At 45.5% G+C, this 13,202-nt stretch overlaps 2 protein-coding genes across 6 annotated transcripts in view; one reads left to right on the top strand and one right to left on the bottom strand.

Moving 5' to 3' along the window:
• LOC132538159 (potassium/sodium hyperpolarization-activated cyclic nucleotide-gated channel 2-like) overlaps window positions 1-13,202 on the top strand; it is a 91,345-nt gene that overhangs the window by 69,053 nt on the left and 9,090 nt on the right. For 2 of the 3 annotated variants that reach the window (XR_009549614.1, XM_060190614.1), the window contains exon 2: window positions 11,502-11,596. The exons of the other annotated variant lie outside the window; for it this stretch is intronic. Coding sequence is in view for 1 of the 2 variants with exons in the window: in XM_060190614.1 (XP_060046597.1) it covers window positions 11,502-11,596 (95 nt within the window). In the remaining variant the exon portion in view is untranslated. The remainder of the gene's footprint in view (window positions 1-11,501; window positions 11,597-13,202) is intronic. 3 annotated transcript variants of the gene reach the window in all.
• The window catches only part of TRAF3IP2 (TRAF3 interacting protein 2), a 69,053-nt gene continuing 64,460 nt past the window's right edge, over window positions 8,610-13,202 (bottom strand). For all 3 annotated transcript variants that reach the window (XM_060190604.1, XM_060190605.1, XM_060190606.1), the window contains one exon: window positions 8,610-9,368. In XM_060190604.1, coding sequence (XP_060046587.1) covers window positions 9,222-9,368 — 147 coding nt within the window. In that variant the 3' untranslated portion in view covers window positions 8,610-9,221. The remainder of the gene's footprint in view (window positions 9,369-13,202) is intronic.

Genomic DNA, 13,202 nt, shown 5'->3' with positions numbered 1-13,202 from the left:
TGCACCCTAGTTTAAAATGGCCTGCAGCTTCGGAGTCCATATTGTGAATGAACATCTTGTTTTGAAAAATCCATTTGCAGCCAACATGGCAGTTTTCTTTTATGTCACAAGAAGACAATAAAAATATGAGTGTCTGCCTTTGTCATCTGGTCTTTGGCTTTGCGATAACAACAACAATAAGAAGTAAACTTTTCTTTCTGACTGGGGAGGTATTTTTTTTTTTTTGGTCTAGATTTTGGATATGAGAATCTATTACCCCCAAACCCATTTGGGAAGGATTTAAAGCTCAGGAAAACAGCAGCTCTCTGCAAGTTTCCGAGTAACTGAACTTAGGAGATAACAACAGATTGGAAGATAGGATCAGCTAATCCCTGAACTCAAGGAGCCCTTGGCTCAGAGCCCAGATAACACAGGCTGTTGAAGGCTGATCAGGTCCCAGCCTTGCCTAAGCCTGAGTTTCCTCTCCTCCAAAAGTGTGGCTAGCATCAGTGAGAGCTGGGCCTTGGCATTATGCCTGGCATTATCTTGAACGCATGGATAAGCAAGTGACTTTCTACGAGAAGCATCACCTGGAACACGTCGAAGGCCAGACAGGTACCTGCAGCCCAGCTGCTGCTCAGTGATGAAGCTGGCAGCGCAGCCAAGCACCAGCCTTGACAAAAGCAGTCCTTTTGATAACACTGATTACATTTCCCTTGCTGGAGCCTTGGGCTGATTGAGCAACAGCCAGCTTCTCCCGGTAACAAAGAGGAGGGGGAGGAAAAGTAATCCAAACACAGGCTTTTTATTATAAAAACCAGGGAGTGAGAGAAGTGTGTTTATTCTGTAAGATAACACACCTGCTCAGTGCCCAGGAGGCTCATTTCCATCAGTTGCCATGGCAAACCCGTTATACTTTCAAGGCCATGTGGCTTTGTTTCCTTTCGAGATCTGGTCCTTGTCCTACCTATTCTAACAACTCCAACACAATGATATGGAAGCCTGCGACAGCATAATTGATTTCTCCATCCCTCTATCAACGGTTCACATTTGTTCGGCACAGGATAGAGTCCGCCTGCTCCTTTGAACTCCTAGCTAACCGTGAAGGCATGCTTCAGAGAGCCGGCCTCATTATCATTCCAGGTCCCCCTTCCCGGTCGGTGATAAACAAGCCCTGCATCAATGCTCTCCCTCCTCCCAGCTTTACAAACGGGTGGCTCAGTTCCACGTTTTTTGCTGCCGATCCAGGTGCCCAGGCGTACAATGCGGGGCTGAGAAGCACTTGGGAGAGACTAAAAATAGAACGGCAGCTTTTGGACGCATACCAGAGCAGCTACTTCGTCTCAATTTGCTTTGCACACTAAGCCTAATGGGATCCACCAGGCACGAGTTCCCTCTCACTCTCTCCCGGCCCGCTCCCCCCTCCCTCCACCCTCCTCCCTCCAAACCCCCCCCCCCCCCCAATCCCTACCCCAGCCCTTTCCCCAGCTGCAGTCCCTCAGCGCCTTCCTGGTGAAGGGAGCCGGGAGAGGTCAGGCAGGGGACAAGAAATGCTTGTCCTTGTGGTTTTACCTTACAAGTCCTGGGAGATCTGAAACTGCAATTACTCCTTCCATACCAGCATTTCTGGAAGAGAACAGGCAGGGCCAGAACATGGACACTTTGCCCGGGGACACTCTGGCCCAGGACTTACGTTGTTGAGCAAAGGCTAGGGTGTCACTTACCTCAGTACGGGGTTACGGATGAGCTAGACCTGCGCTCATGAACTCCCTGTGAAACTAAGTGAAAACGTGAACTATGCGGCTGCTCCTCTGACAGCTCTCACCTGTTGGGAGTTCATGCAGAGTCACAGATGTAGGGGCTGTGAAACATGTGTGTGCTGGGCAACATGTGGTGTTCTGCAAACCTCCCTCTCCTCCATCTCTCACCAAGCAGCCTGATATTCTATCTGGAGGCTTTTTCTTTTTTTCTTTTTAAAATTTCTTTATTGGGGGATTAATGGTTTACAGCCGACAGTAAAATACAGTAGTTTGTACATGCATAATATTTCCATACAACAATACAATTTCCACTAGTCCTCCTATGCCATCATGTTCCAGGACCTGAAACCCCCCCACCCCCACCCAGTCTTTTACTTTGGTGCAATACACCAACTCCAGTCCAAGTTCTGCTTAGAGTTTTCCCTTCTGTTCTTGTTTTTCAACTTCGGCCTATGAGTGAGATCATCCCATATTCATCCCTGTTTCTGACTTATCTCACTTACCATGACATATTTGAGCTCCAACCAAGATGGGGTAAAAAAGGTGAATTCATCATGAACCTGGGACTTTGGAGCCTTGGGAGTAAGAGTCTCTTTGCATAACTTTTATGCCATTTACTCCTGTTCACATTTCTCAGTTTTCCACATAACAATTCAACCTCCCTCTAGTTTCTCCTCTGCCATCATGTTCCAGGACCTGAACCCTTCCCCCTAACCCAGAGTCTTTTACTTTGGTGCAATACACCAGAAGCTTTTTCTAATAGAAAAATGGAACAGGTGAGTATGAAGTTCGGACTGTAATCTCCTGCTTCGGGCAAGACTCCCAGAACTGTTATTGTCGGATTCAGCCAGACTCTTTTGTCGTGTAGATTTGTCTCCTGATAAAAAGTAACCTGTTAGGGTCGGTTAATGGCGCACCCAGTTGATCACACTTGTTACCATGCCCAAGGACCTGGGTTCAAGCCCCTGGTCCCTACTTGCAGGGAGAAAGCATCAAGAGTGGCGAAGCAGGGCTGCAGGTGTCCCCCCCCTCTATCTCTGCCTTTCCTCTCAATTTCTATATTTCTATTCAAAAAAGCAAAGAGGGGAAATTAAAAAAACTAAAAGATTACTGGGAGTGGTGAATTTATCATGAAAGCACCAAACCCCAGAGATAACCCTAGTGGCAATTAAAAAGAAAAAAAAAAGGAGTTATCTTCCAACAGCATCTTACATTAGCACAGTCAGTGCATTTTTCCTGGCTCTACTGAAACGTATTGCAGAAGTTCTGAACCAGCAATGTACTTTTCCAACAATTGTCACTCTCACAGACTCAGAAGTGGAGGGGGTAAAGTGACTACAACACAAGAATTTTTTTTTTCTTTTTAAATGAGAAAGCCCTTTGCATTGTATTGTTTTAGAGACTGGCCAGCTAGAACAAATAAACAAACAAACAAAACAAACCAAAACAAAACAAAAGACAGGCTCAATAGCAGGTGTTATGTGTAAATTTCAGGAAGGTGACAAGATCTTTTTCAAATGGCGCCATGGTTGGGTCAAACAGTTGTGTCAAATAAATATACCAGGCTACTTTAAGAAAAGGCACACTCCACTTCATCACAGCAGTAATTAATTCCCCAAAGACTCTCCAAGAGTACAAGTTGCAACATGATCATTTAATCACCCAGCCACCAGAGGACAGAGGTGCATCTCCCCCCAGGTCTCCTATGTTCATGAAGCTCAGTTTACCACCAGGAGACTCTGGGCTGGGCGCCCTTTGATAGCTAGTACAGAGGAGGACTGTAGATGGAGTACCTGAGGAGAGGCTGGGTCATTTGTTGAGCAAATCTACCTTTGCAACCTGGAAAGCCTTTCAGATGCACCAAGTAAATAATACCCGCAGACTGGAAATCAGTATGCCTTGGTTTGAGCCCAAGAGTGGGACCTTGACAGGTCAGTTTCTCTGGCCCTCACCCTTGTCACTCATGAAACAAAACTACATGCTTTCTAGGGTCCTTCCCAGACCAGAGACTCCCATTACAAATTTCTAAACAGAATATTTTGGTGCCTGTATTCTTCCTGGGTTTTGTTGTTATTGATCTGATTGCTGGACTAATTGAGAGCTATTTAGCCTGTGAAAAGAAATCTTCTGGATGAGAAAGGGCATTTCTTCTTTGTGGTGCTTCCCCAGTCTTCCTTCTCTTTTCATTTGCTGCTAGGAGGTGGGTCTCATTGATTCTTCTTGGTTCATTAAGAAGAGACAAAAAGAGCCTGTGTTTTGAGAGACTCTTTCTGGATCATTTCTCAATGGTCATAGGGCTTGGCAATACATTTGGCAAAGGTGCTGGTGACAGTGGGGCACTTGCCAAAATGGATGAGGTTGCTGACGATGAGGCTTAAGTTAAGAAACTGCTGGCAAAAGGTCATGGAGCAGGGCCTGGGATGTTCAAAATGGAGAGACTTCTTCCCTTGCTGACATGACACAGAGCAAAAGCCCATCTTTAAACATAACTACTTTAATAGGGGAACAAAGAAAAGGGCAAATACTTTTTTAAAGGATTGTTTTTATTTATTTATTTTATTACTATCTTTATTTACTGGGTAGAGAAAACCAGAAATTGAGAGGATAAGGGGAGATAGAGAGGGAGAGAGAGAGAGACCTGCAGACCTGTTTCACCACTCGTGAATCTTCCCCCTCTGCAGGTAGGGACCGGGGGCTCGAACTCAGGTCCTTGTGTGTTGTAACATGTGTGCTCAACCAGGTGCACCACCACCTGGTCCCCAAGGAAAGGGTTTTACAACAGTTTCTCTGAGCACCAAGCAGAGAAACAATCAGTTAAATACTTTGATTGTGGCCAGAGTTGAGATGCCTTTGATCAACATAGATGTTAAGTTTGATTAAGTAGGCAGATATTTTGAATTAGTCACTTAAGATTTGAGATTACATTGAAGACTCTAAGAGGTCCAGGAAGTGGTGCAGTGGACAAAGCACTGGACTCTCAAGCATGAGACCCTGGGTGCGAGCCGCTGGCATGGCATGTGCCAGGGTGTTGCTTTCGTTCTTGCTCCTAAATAAATTCTCTTTGTTGGGGTAAACAGTAAATTTAGTCATAGATTTTCTACAAGTTGGAGAGCTCCTCTCTGCCCGAATCCATCTTTCTAGTCCTATTCTCAACTCTTGACAACATCTTCTCAGACAAAATTTTTGTCCACCTCCATGTTAGCTACTAGACTCAAGCAAACTCTACAGAAGTCATGAGCCCCTAGGAACATAACTAAAATAGACTTGCTAGCTTCTTTCCACCCTAAAATCCCTATTTTCATCTGCTTTATTCCTACATTTTGATTCCTGTTCATTAAATATTTTTCCCTACTTTATATCTTACTACCTTTCTTTCTTTTTTTAATTTAAGAAAGGAGACATTAACAAAACCATAGGATAGGAGGGGTACACCTCCACACAATTCCCACCACCCGATCTCCATATCCCATCCCCTCCCCTGATAGCTTTCCCATTCTCTATCCCTCTGGGAGTATGGACCCAGGGTTGCTGTGAGTTGCAGAAGGTTGAAGGTCTGGCTTCTGTAATTGCTTCCCCGCTGAACATGGGTGTTGACTGGTCAATCCATACTCCCATCTTACTACCTTTCAAGCCACCAAGTTGCAGATGCTATGATGATTCCATCCTGACTTCCTGGATGACCTCATCAGTCCATCCTCAAGACTCACCTCTCCAGAGCCCAACCCCATTGGGGAAAGATAGAAACAGGTTAGGGGTATGGATTGACCTGCTAATGCCCATGCCCAGCAGAAAAACAACTACAGAATCCAGAACTCTCACCTTTTGCACCCCATAAAGAATTTTAGTCCATATTCCCAGAGGGAGAGAAATGATAGAGGAAAATGACCAGAGGGTTCATCAGTACCCAGAGAAGAAGAAAAAAGGAAGGACATTCAGAAGCAGTAATAGGTAGAGGTGTGATTTAGGAAGGAAGAGAAGGCAAGACCGTAGAAAAAAGATAGGCAAATATACACAAATACAGACAGATAGTTATAGAAATAATAGTTAACCCATATCTGCACCTTGGAAGAACTACTGTAGCTTCCATTGGAGGGAATGGGGATATAATTGAATTCTGGTGGTGTGAATGGTGCAGAATTATACCACTATTAGTTACTAAATGTCAGACAAGAATATAACCATGTATTCTGTATACCTTACCTCCACCAAATCAGTTTAGGTTTGAATAAAGCTTTGAGGCTAGAAGGTTATTTCTAAGTCAGTCCTATGCCATTTCTACCCCTGAAAATAACTGCAGACGAACACATGAGGACCAGGGTAACGTCTGCATGAACCAAGTGCTAACCGCAGCGTCAGGGCTCTAGGATATCTGTCAAATTCTTTAGATGTTCATGGTCACCAGATTTCAGAGAATCTTCAGGATCAAGCTTTTATCACTTCTCCAGGTGCTGTATGCGTGTAAGCTTTTTGTTCTGCCTTGCTTTTTGCTGCCCATGCTACTGTACCACTGTAACAGCTACTTCTGGCAGCTTGTGGAACACCAGGCACCTCCCCTCATCATTTGCTCGGTTTAGGAATAGTGGCTGAGAGCTCAGCACAGGTCTCTGAAGGAAAGAAGGGGGTGGAAGAAGGGGGTAATGGTGTCAAAGTTTATTAAACCCTCGCAAATTAGAAACATTTCAGAGCAACAGTTTGTTGATTACTTTTTTATTTACAATGAAATCCTTAATGATAGTAGTTCACCCCCAAGACAGATAGTAAAATGAAAGAAGGTTTGAAGTTCGTGTTAGTATTTATTGTTCGCCTGCCATTTCAAATTAATCACACAAGAACATATACTCTGTCAAGCCTCAGATGCTAAAGGTACTTGCTACAGAGTGTGTGTGTCGGGGGGAGAGAGGGAGAGGGAGGGGGAGGGGGAGGGAGGGAGGGAGGGAGGGAGAGAGAGAGAGAGAGAGAGAGAGAGAGAGAATGGAAAGAACACCACTTCACTATTCATGGAACTCTCAGTGCTGTCAATGGTGCTTCCATGTGGTACCAGGGCTCAGACCTAGAGCCTCATGCAAGGCAAGGCACATGCCCTTACCAGGCGAGCTACCTCCTGGTCCTTTTGCATCTTATACATACATATATGCATATTTTAAAAAGAAAATGTAATCTGGGTATATAGCACCAAAGCAAAGGACTGTGGGGCAGGAGGGAAAGGAATGGAATAGAGGAGTCCCGGGGCATGACGGTGAAAAGGACCTACGCTGGGGGAGAAAGTGTCCTGCAAACACCGATCTTGGGGAGATGAGAAATTGTACCTGTGTGTCGAGAGATAGAAAGTCAAAGAAAATATCACCTGGTTCTCCTACGAGAGAGACAAAACTTCATTCTTCAAGAAAGTATTTTGAATTTATTTTCTAGTCCTTCAACTTTTTTTTGTTTTTGCCTCTAGGGTTATTGCTGGGGCTCGGTGAATCCACTGTTCCTGGAGGCTATTTTTTTCCCTTTTGTTGTCTTTGTTCTTCTTCTTCTTTTTTTTTTAATTAAAAATTACCAACATCTTCTTTTAATAATGTTTGGTGATCAAGAAATGAAGCCAATTTCACAAGAAAACAAACCAACGAAATTCCTTCTGAATGTCTGCAAGGACATGACATTTTCATTTTATTGTATAGTTTTATATAACATTAGTTCAAATATATCTCTTTGAAAATTATTTCAGTCTTCTTAGATATGTGGCTTAACCAAAGCTTTTGAATCTATACAAACATAAAGTGTCAAACTACTAACTTTCAGAGAGATGGGCCAAGAAAAAAAAGACCATCGGAAAATACCTGAGTCTGTTAAATCCCAACAAGAGCCCTTGTTGTTCTTATTACTGGGTAGGACAGAGAGAAATCGAGAGAGGGGGAGAGAAAGACAGACACCTGCAGACCTGCTTCACTGCTTGTGAAGCGACCCCCCTGCAGGTGGGGACCTGGGGGCCCGAACCAGGATACTTACGCCGGCCTTTGCGCTTTGCGCCTTGCACTTAACCTGTTGCTGCACTACAACCCGACCCCCCATCCTTCAACTTCTTAGGGTCATCAGAGATACTTTTTATTATTATTATTATTCATGAGAAAGATAGAAATAGAGAAAGAGCCAGATATCACTCTGGTACATGTGCTGCCAGGGGTTTGAACTCAGGACTTCATGCTTGAGAGTCAGTGCTTTCTCCATTGCGCCACCTCCTTCTGTTCATGTCAAGACCACAGCCTCCGGAACTATGGTGGCACAGCCAGTTAGTGGCAGACACAAGACCAGAGGACAAGGTTCCCAAACCACAAGTCGGTGTGCCTAAATCAAATGCCGCCTGCCACTGTACTCACCGCACACAGAGGTCTGCGTGTATAGGCTGGCTCTGTGTCAAAGCGTGGTTGTTACATGTAGAGAGCGCTTTTGTTAAATACAAAATTTCTACAGCATGAATACGATTTTCTAGGTTGTGTTAAAAGGGATTATTAACTCTCAGATTTTAGTCCTTTTTTTAACCTTAAAAAATTTTATTATCTTTATTTATTGGATAGAGACAGAAATTGAGAGGGAAGGGGGAGATAGAGAGGAAGAGAGACACCTGCTTCACTGCTTCCCCACTCACAAAGCTTCCCCTCTGCAGGTGGGAACCAGGGACTCAAACCCGGGTCCTTGTGCATGATAACATGTACGCTCAACCAGGTGCGCCACCACCTGGCCCCTGGCTTTAATCTATAATACAGAGTAGTCTGTTATATGTGTCTACTCTCATATCCGAGCAGCTTTCGTGGTGCCCCTAGAAACAACTGCCCATAGCACTTTACACTACTATCTATCTATTTCCTTTGAGATAAGGGAAGCACAGTCTTACAAAAGTCCACATTTTATTATTTGTACATGAATCTGTTTTGGTCTGAGGACACACAAGCATCTGGCTGACTCATAAAAGTACAATGAGGTGAGGAGGGGGGTGGAGGACTTGTGGCTGTTTACAGCGATTGTGACACAGCTTGGATCTCCCACTTGTGAAGCACTCAGGGCCCAGAATGTGCACCTCGGGGTGGTGAGGCGAGACAAGCGGTGGGTTGCAGAGGCAGGGAGATTAGAGCGGCTATAGCCACCTGTTTCACAGACAGGGCTTGGCAGGCCTCAGGAAAAAGAAAGCTCTTCAGGACAGGTTTTCTGGGCTCAAAGGACCCTCACAGAGGCACTTTCTTCTTCTAGCATTTGCCCTTCTTCCATAGCCAGTCAACAGTGTCAGGTTGAAAGCTGTCAGGAGCTGCTTGTTGCTGGCTTTGAAAGTGACTGGGATCCATGTGGATTCAGTCGGCTAGGAAGGATCGTCAGTTTCCCCAATGAAACAGAGGTACTGAGAGCAAATAGCTATGAATGCTGCCAACGGGTGGCAGCTAAAAGGATGCTTGTCAGAACAGGCCCAGGTCCTGGCACCACCTCCGTGATGGAGAGAGGATGGCAGGGTCATAAGGGCACCACCTGGAGGGTGGGCAGAGGTCCCAGGGGCGGGGCCACGTACTCCTCCTCCCTGAGCAGCCGCAACAGAATGTTCTTTTTATTCTTGGGCCAGCTGTACACATGAGTGTTCTGAAGCCAGGTGGGCACATGTTCCTGTGGAGGAGAGAGAGAGAGAGAGAGAGAGTGAGAGAGAGAATGACAGGAGCAAAGGCCACGAGAGAAAAAAACCTGCATTCCAGATCCCAGGCTCAGTTCCCAAACATCCCTGGCTCTCTCTGCACTGGTGACTCCCACCAAGCTTTCCTGGGAGTTGTGCTGTTTTGCTTTTGGAAGGGCTCAGCCGTGAAATGCTCTTGGCCTCGGGTGCGAGCTGTGGATCTCGTTTATGGAAAGCATATGTGCGAGGCACTTGCTGTCAGCCTCCCAGGCTACCTGCCCTTTGCATTTCAACATGCTTTTCAGCACCTTCACATAAAAGGGGCGGGACGGAGGTTGTGCAGAATGATGGGAATTCCCCTGTGGCTTTGGAAGATGGATGCCAAGACCACGGGCTTGATCTAATTCACTGTACTTTCACTCCAGCCACAGGTCTGGGCTGTGGGAGGAGGAGGTGCCCAGCAGGTCTGTGAGCAGAGAAAAGCAGAAACTGAAGGCTGGGCACAGGGTGGGGGCTCAGCCTCAGGCTTCCCTCGAGGAAAGAACATAGGGGAAACACACACTGAACATGTAAAATGTAGTTTGTTTTCTGGTGATGCATGGAGAGAGGAAAATAAGGGAAGAAGAAGACAGGATGTGGAGGTAGGGTGGAAGACTCTTTGCCTCCAGGGCTTCATAGGGAATTTGTGCCGGTGCCATTCCACCACTCCTAGTGGACTTTTTTTTTTTTCCCCTTCATATAAGAGGGAGAGACTGAATGAGAAGAAATACCACAACAGGGCCCCGCCACTTGGGAAATGTCTTTCCATTTTGCATGGTGCTCTCATGTGGTGTCTGGGGGCCTTAAACTCTGATTCCCATGACTCTCAAAGTGTGCTCTTTTCTGGATGAGATATCTGTTGAGCTCCTGAAGCTCTTTTTTCTTTCTTTCTTTCTTTCTTTCTTTCTTTCTTTCTTTCTTTCTTTCTTTCTTTCTTCCTTTCTTGCCTACAGGGTTATTGCTGGAGCTGGTGCCTGCACCATGAATCCACTGCTCCTGGAGGCTAGTTTTTCCCCCTTTTGTTGCCCTTGTTGTTTTATTGTTGTTCTTGTTGTTGCTGTTATTGTTACTGAACAGCACAGAGAGAAATGGAGAGAGGAGGCGAGACAGAGAGGGGGAGAGAAAGACAGACACCTGCAGACCTGCTTCACTGCTTGTGAATCGACTCCCCTGCAGGTGGGGAGCGGGGGGCTCAAATTGGGATCCTTACGCCGGTCTTGCCGGTCTTTGCGCTTAACCTGCTGCGCTACCACCTGACCCCCTGAAGTTCTTTTTTTCCTTTTTTTTTTTTGAATCAGAGCTCTGCTCAGCTCTGGCTTATGGTGGTTCAGGGGATTAAACCTGGGACTTTGGAGCTTCAGACATGAGAGTCTCTGGGCATAACCACTATGTTACCTACCCCTGCCCACTCCTGAAGTTCTTTAAAGTAAAAACATTTGACAGATTGATTCATTTACTAATATAAGAGAGAAGTATATATATTTATATATGGAAACACATATGGAGCGAACAACACACACACATACACACGGAGAAAGAGCAGGGCTGTGTTACTCTGGTGTATGTACCAGGCATTAAACTAGTGCCTACTGGTTATGTGCTTTACTGCTGGGCTGCCACCCTGGCCACTGTTTGCTTTTTTTTTTTTTTCCATTTGTCACTATGGATGGAATCCAGGACCTCATACATACAAGGCCCTATTTCATTTATTTATTTGTTTATTTATTCATTTATTTGCCACCAGGGTTATTACTCGGCGCTGTGCCAACATGATATACCCACTGTTCCCAAGGATCATTTCCCTTTCCTTTCCTCTCTTTTCCTTTCCTTTTCCTTTCCTTTTTTCTCTTCTTTTCTCTCTCTCTCTCTTGCTTTTTTTTTTTGCTTAGGACAGAGGGCAATAGAGAGAGGAGAGGGAGAGAGCCACACACTCGCAGCACTGCTTCTCACTGCTTGTGAAGCTTTCCTCCCTGCGAGTGGGGACTGAGGATTTGAACTGGGTCCTTGGGCATGGCAGTATGTGCACTCTACCACATGCCCCTTGTTTAACTGATTTACTATGGATAACTTCTTTCTTTTTTATTTTTCAGAGAGACTAAAGCACTGCTCCACTATCCAGGAAGCCCTGCTTATTTTTGTTGATCTCTCACGTGGTGCCAGGTATCAAATCCAGGGCTTCAAGCAGGTAAGACCTGGACTCAACCACTGAGCCACCTTCCCAGCTCAGCACTGCAGTTTCAATAATGAGAAAACGAGCAAAGCCTGAAAAGGAAGCAGGGCGTGAGCTTTGTGAATATCTGGGTCCAGCCAAACAGAAGAAGCAGGGCAAAGGTCCTGCAGTGGGAGACCATCTGGCCTGTTCAATGAGCACCAGGAGCAGTGTGATGAGGGAAGGGGCAGGAAGAGAGGGAAGTAGGAGGGGCCTTGGATTTCAGAGGCCTTAGATGCTTTTCCCTGAGTGGATGGGAATCCTCTGGGGATTACAAGATGGGCTTCTCTACGTTAAGACTCACGCTGGGTATCTACACTACCCAGGTGAACAAGATACAGGACCTTGAGCTATTCACAGTTTTACTCTAGAAACAAATATAAAAACAAAGCTATTTCCAAGGCAAAGACCTATCAAGGTGGTGAGCAAGTAGTGAGAACAGTCTGCCCTGATCACAGGTAACAAAGGAATTCTTGGAAGATATTTTACAAACACTAATAAGATCAACCAAAAATGGTTCGACTTTTTCGATCACCAAGACACAGTAATTCAAAACAATTATTCCAGCATCCCTACCCCAATCCCAACCCTGGCATCAGGGTGCTGTGATAAAGACGTATCAAGGACAGGACTGTGGAATATATATTGGTCTGAAGGAAGAAAGTTAACAAAAGGTTACTGACACTGGCTGACATAGGAAAAAGCAAATGATCCATAAACAGACCAGCCAGGGGAAAGCATTATAAACAGAGGGTGCAGAAGTCTTAAATGCACAGAAACTCAAAAGAACAAGGTGTGTGAGCATGTGCTGAAATAGTCCAGGATAACCAGTGTATAGAGGCCTCTATTCACAGGGTAGTAAGAGAGAGATTTTAGCCTGTGGACATAATCTGTACTCAGGAGCCTCCTATACCATGCTGAGACAGGTGATATTTTCTTTTTCTTCTTTCTTTTTTGTTTTGTTGTTGCCTCCAGGGTTATTGCTGGGCTCAGTGCCAGCACAATGAATCCACTGCTCCTGGCGGCCATTTTTTTTCCCTTTTTTTTTGGACAGGACAGAGAGATATTTAGGAGGGGAGATAGAGAGGGAGAGAGACACCTGAAGAACTTCTCTGCCATTTGTGAAGCATCCTCCATGCAGGTGGGGAGCAGGGGCTCGAACCTAGATCCTTGTGTGGGTCCTTGAGCTTTACTATGTGTGCTTTACTGGGTGTGCCTGCCACCCTCATTCTTTTTTCTTTACTTTTTTTGGTGCTTCTAGGGTTACTGCTGGGATTTGGTGCCTGCACTACAAATCCACTGCTCCTGGAGGCTATTTTTTCCCCCCCATTTTGTTGTCCTTGCTATTGTCCTTGTTGTTGTTATTGTTGACATTGCTGCTGTTGTTGGACAAGACAGAGAGAAATCGAGAGAGGAGGGGACACAGAGAGGAGAGAAAGACACCTGCAGACCTCTTTCACCACCTGTGTAGTGACCTCCCCCCTGCAGGTGGGGAACCAGGGGCTCGACCGGGGATGCATGAGGTCCTTGCACTTTGCACCATGTGTGCTTAGCCCACTGCACTACAGCCCCCCATTGTTTT

This window comes from Erinaceus europaeus, chromosome 4 (genome assembly GCF_950295315.1).
Source record: "Erinaceus europaeus chromosome 4, mEriEur2.1, whole genome shotgun sequence".
Lineage (NCBI taxonomy): Eukaryota > Metazoa > Chordata > Mammalia > Eulipotyphla > Erinaceidae > Erinaceus > Erinaceus europaeus.
This window is presented reverse-complemented; position numbering and strand designations above follow the sequence as displayed.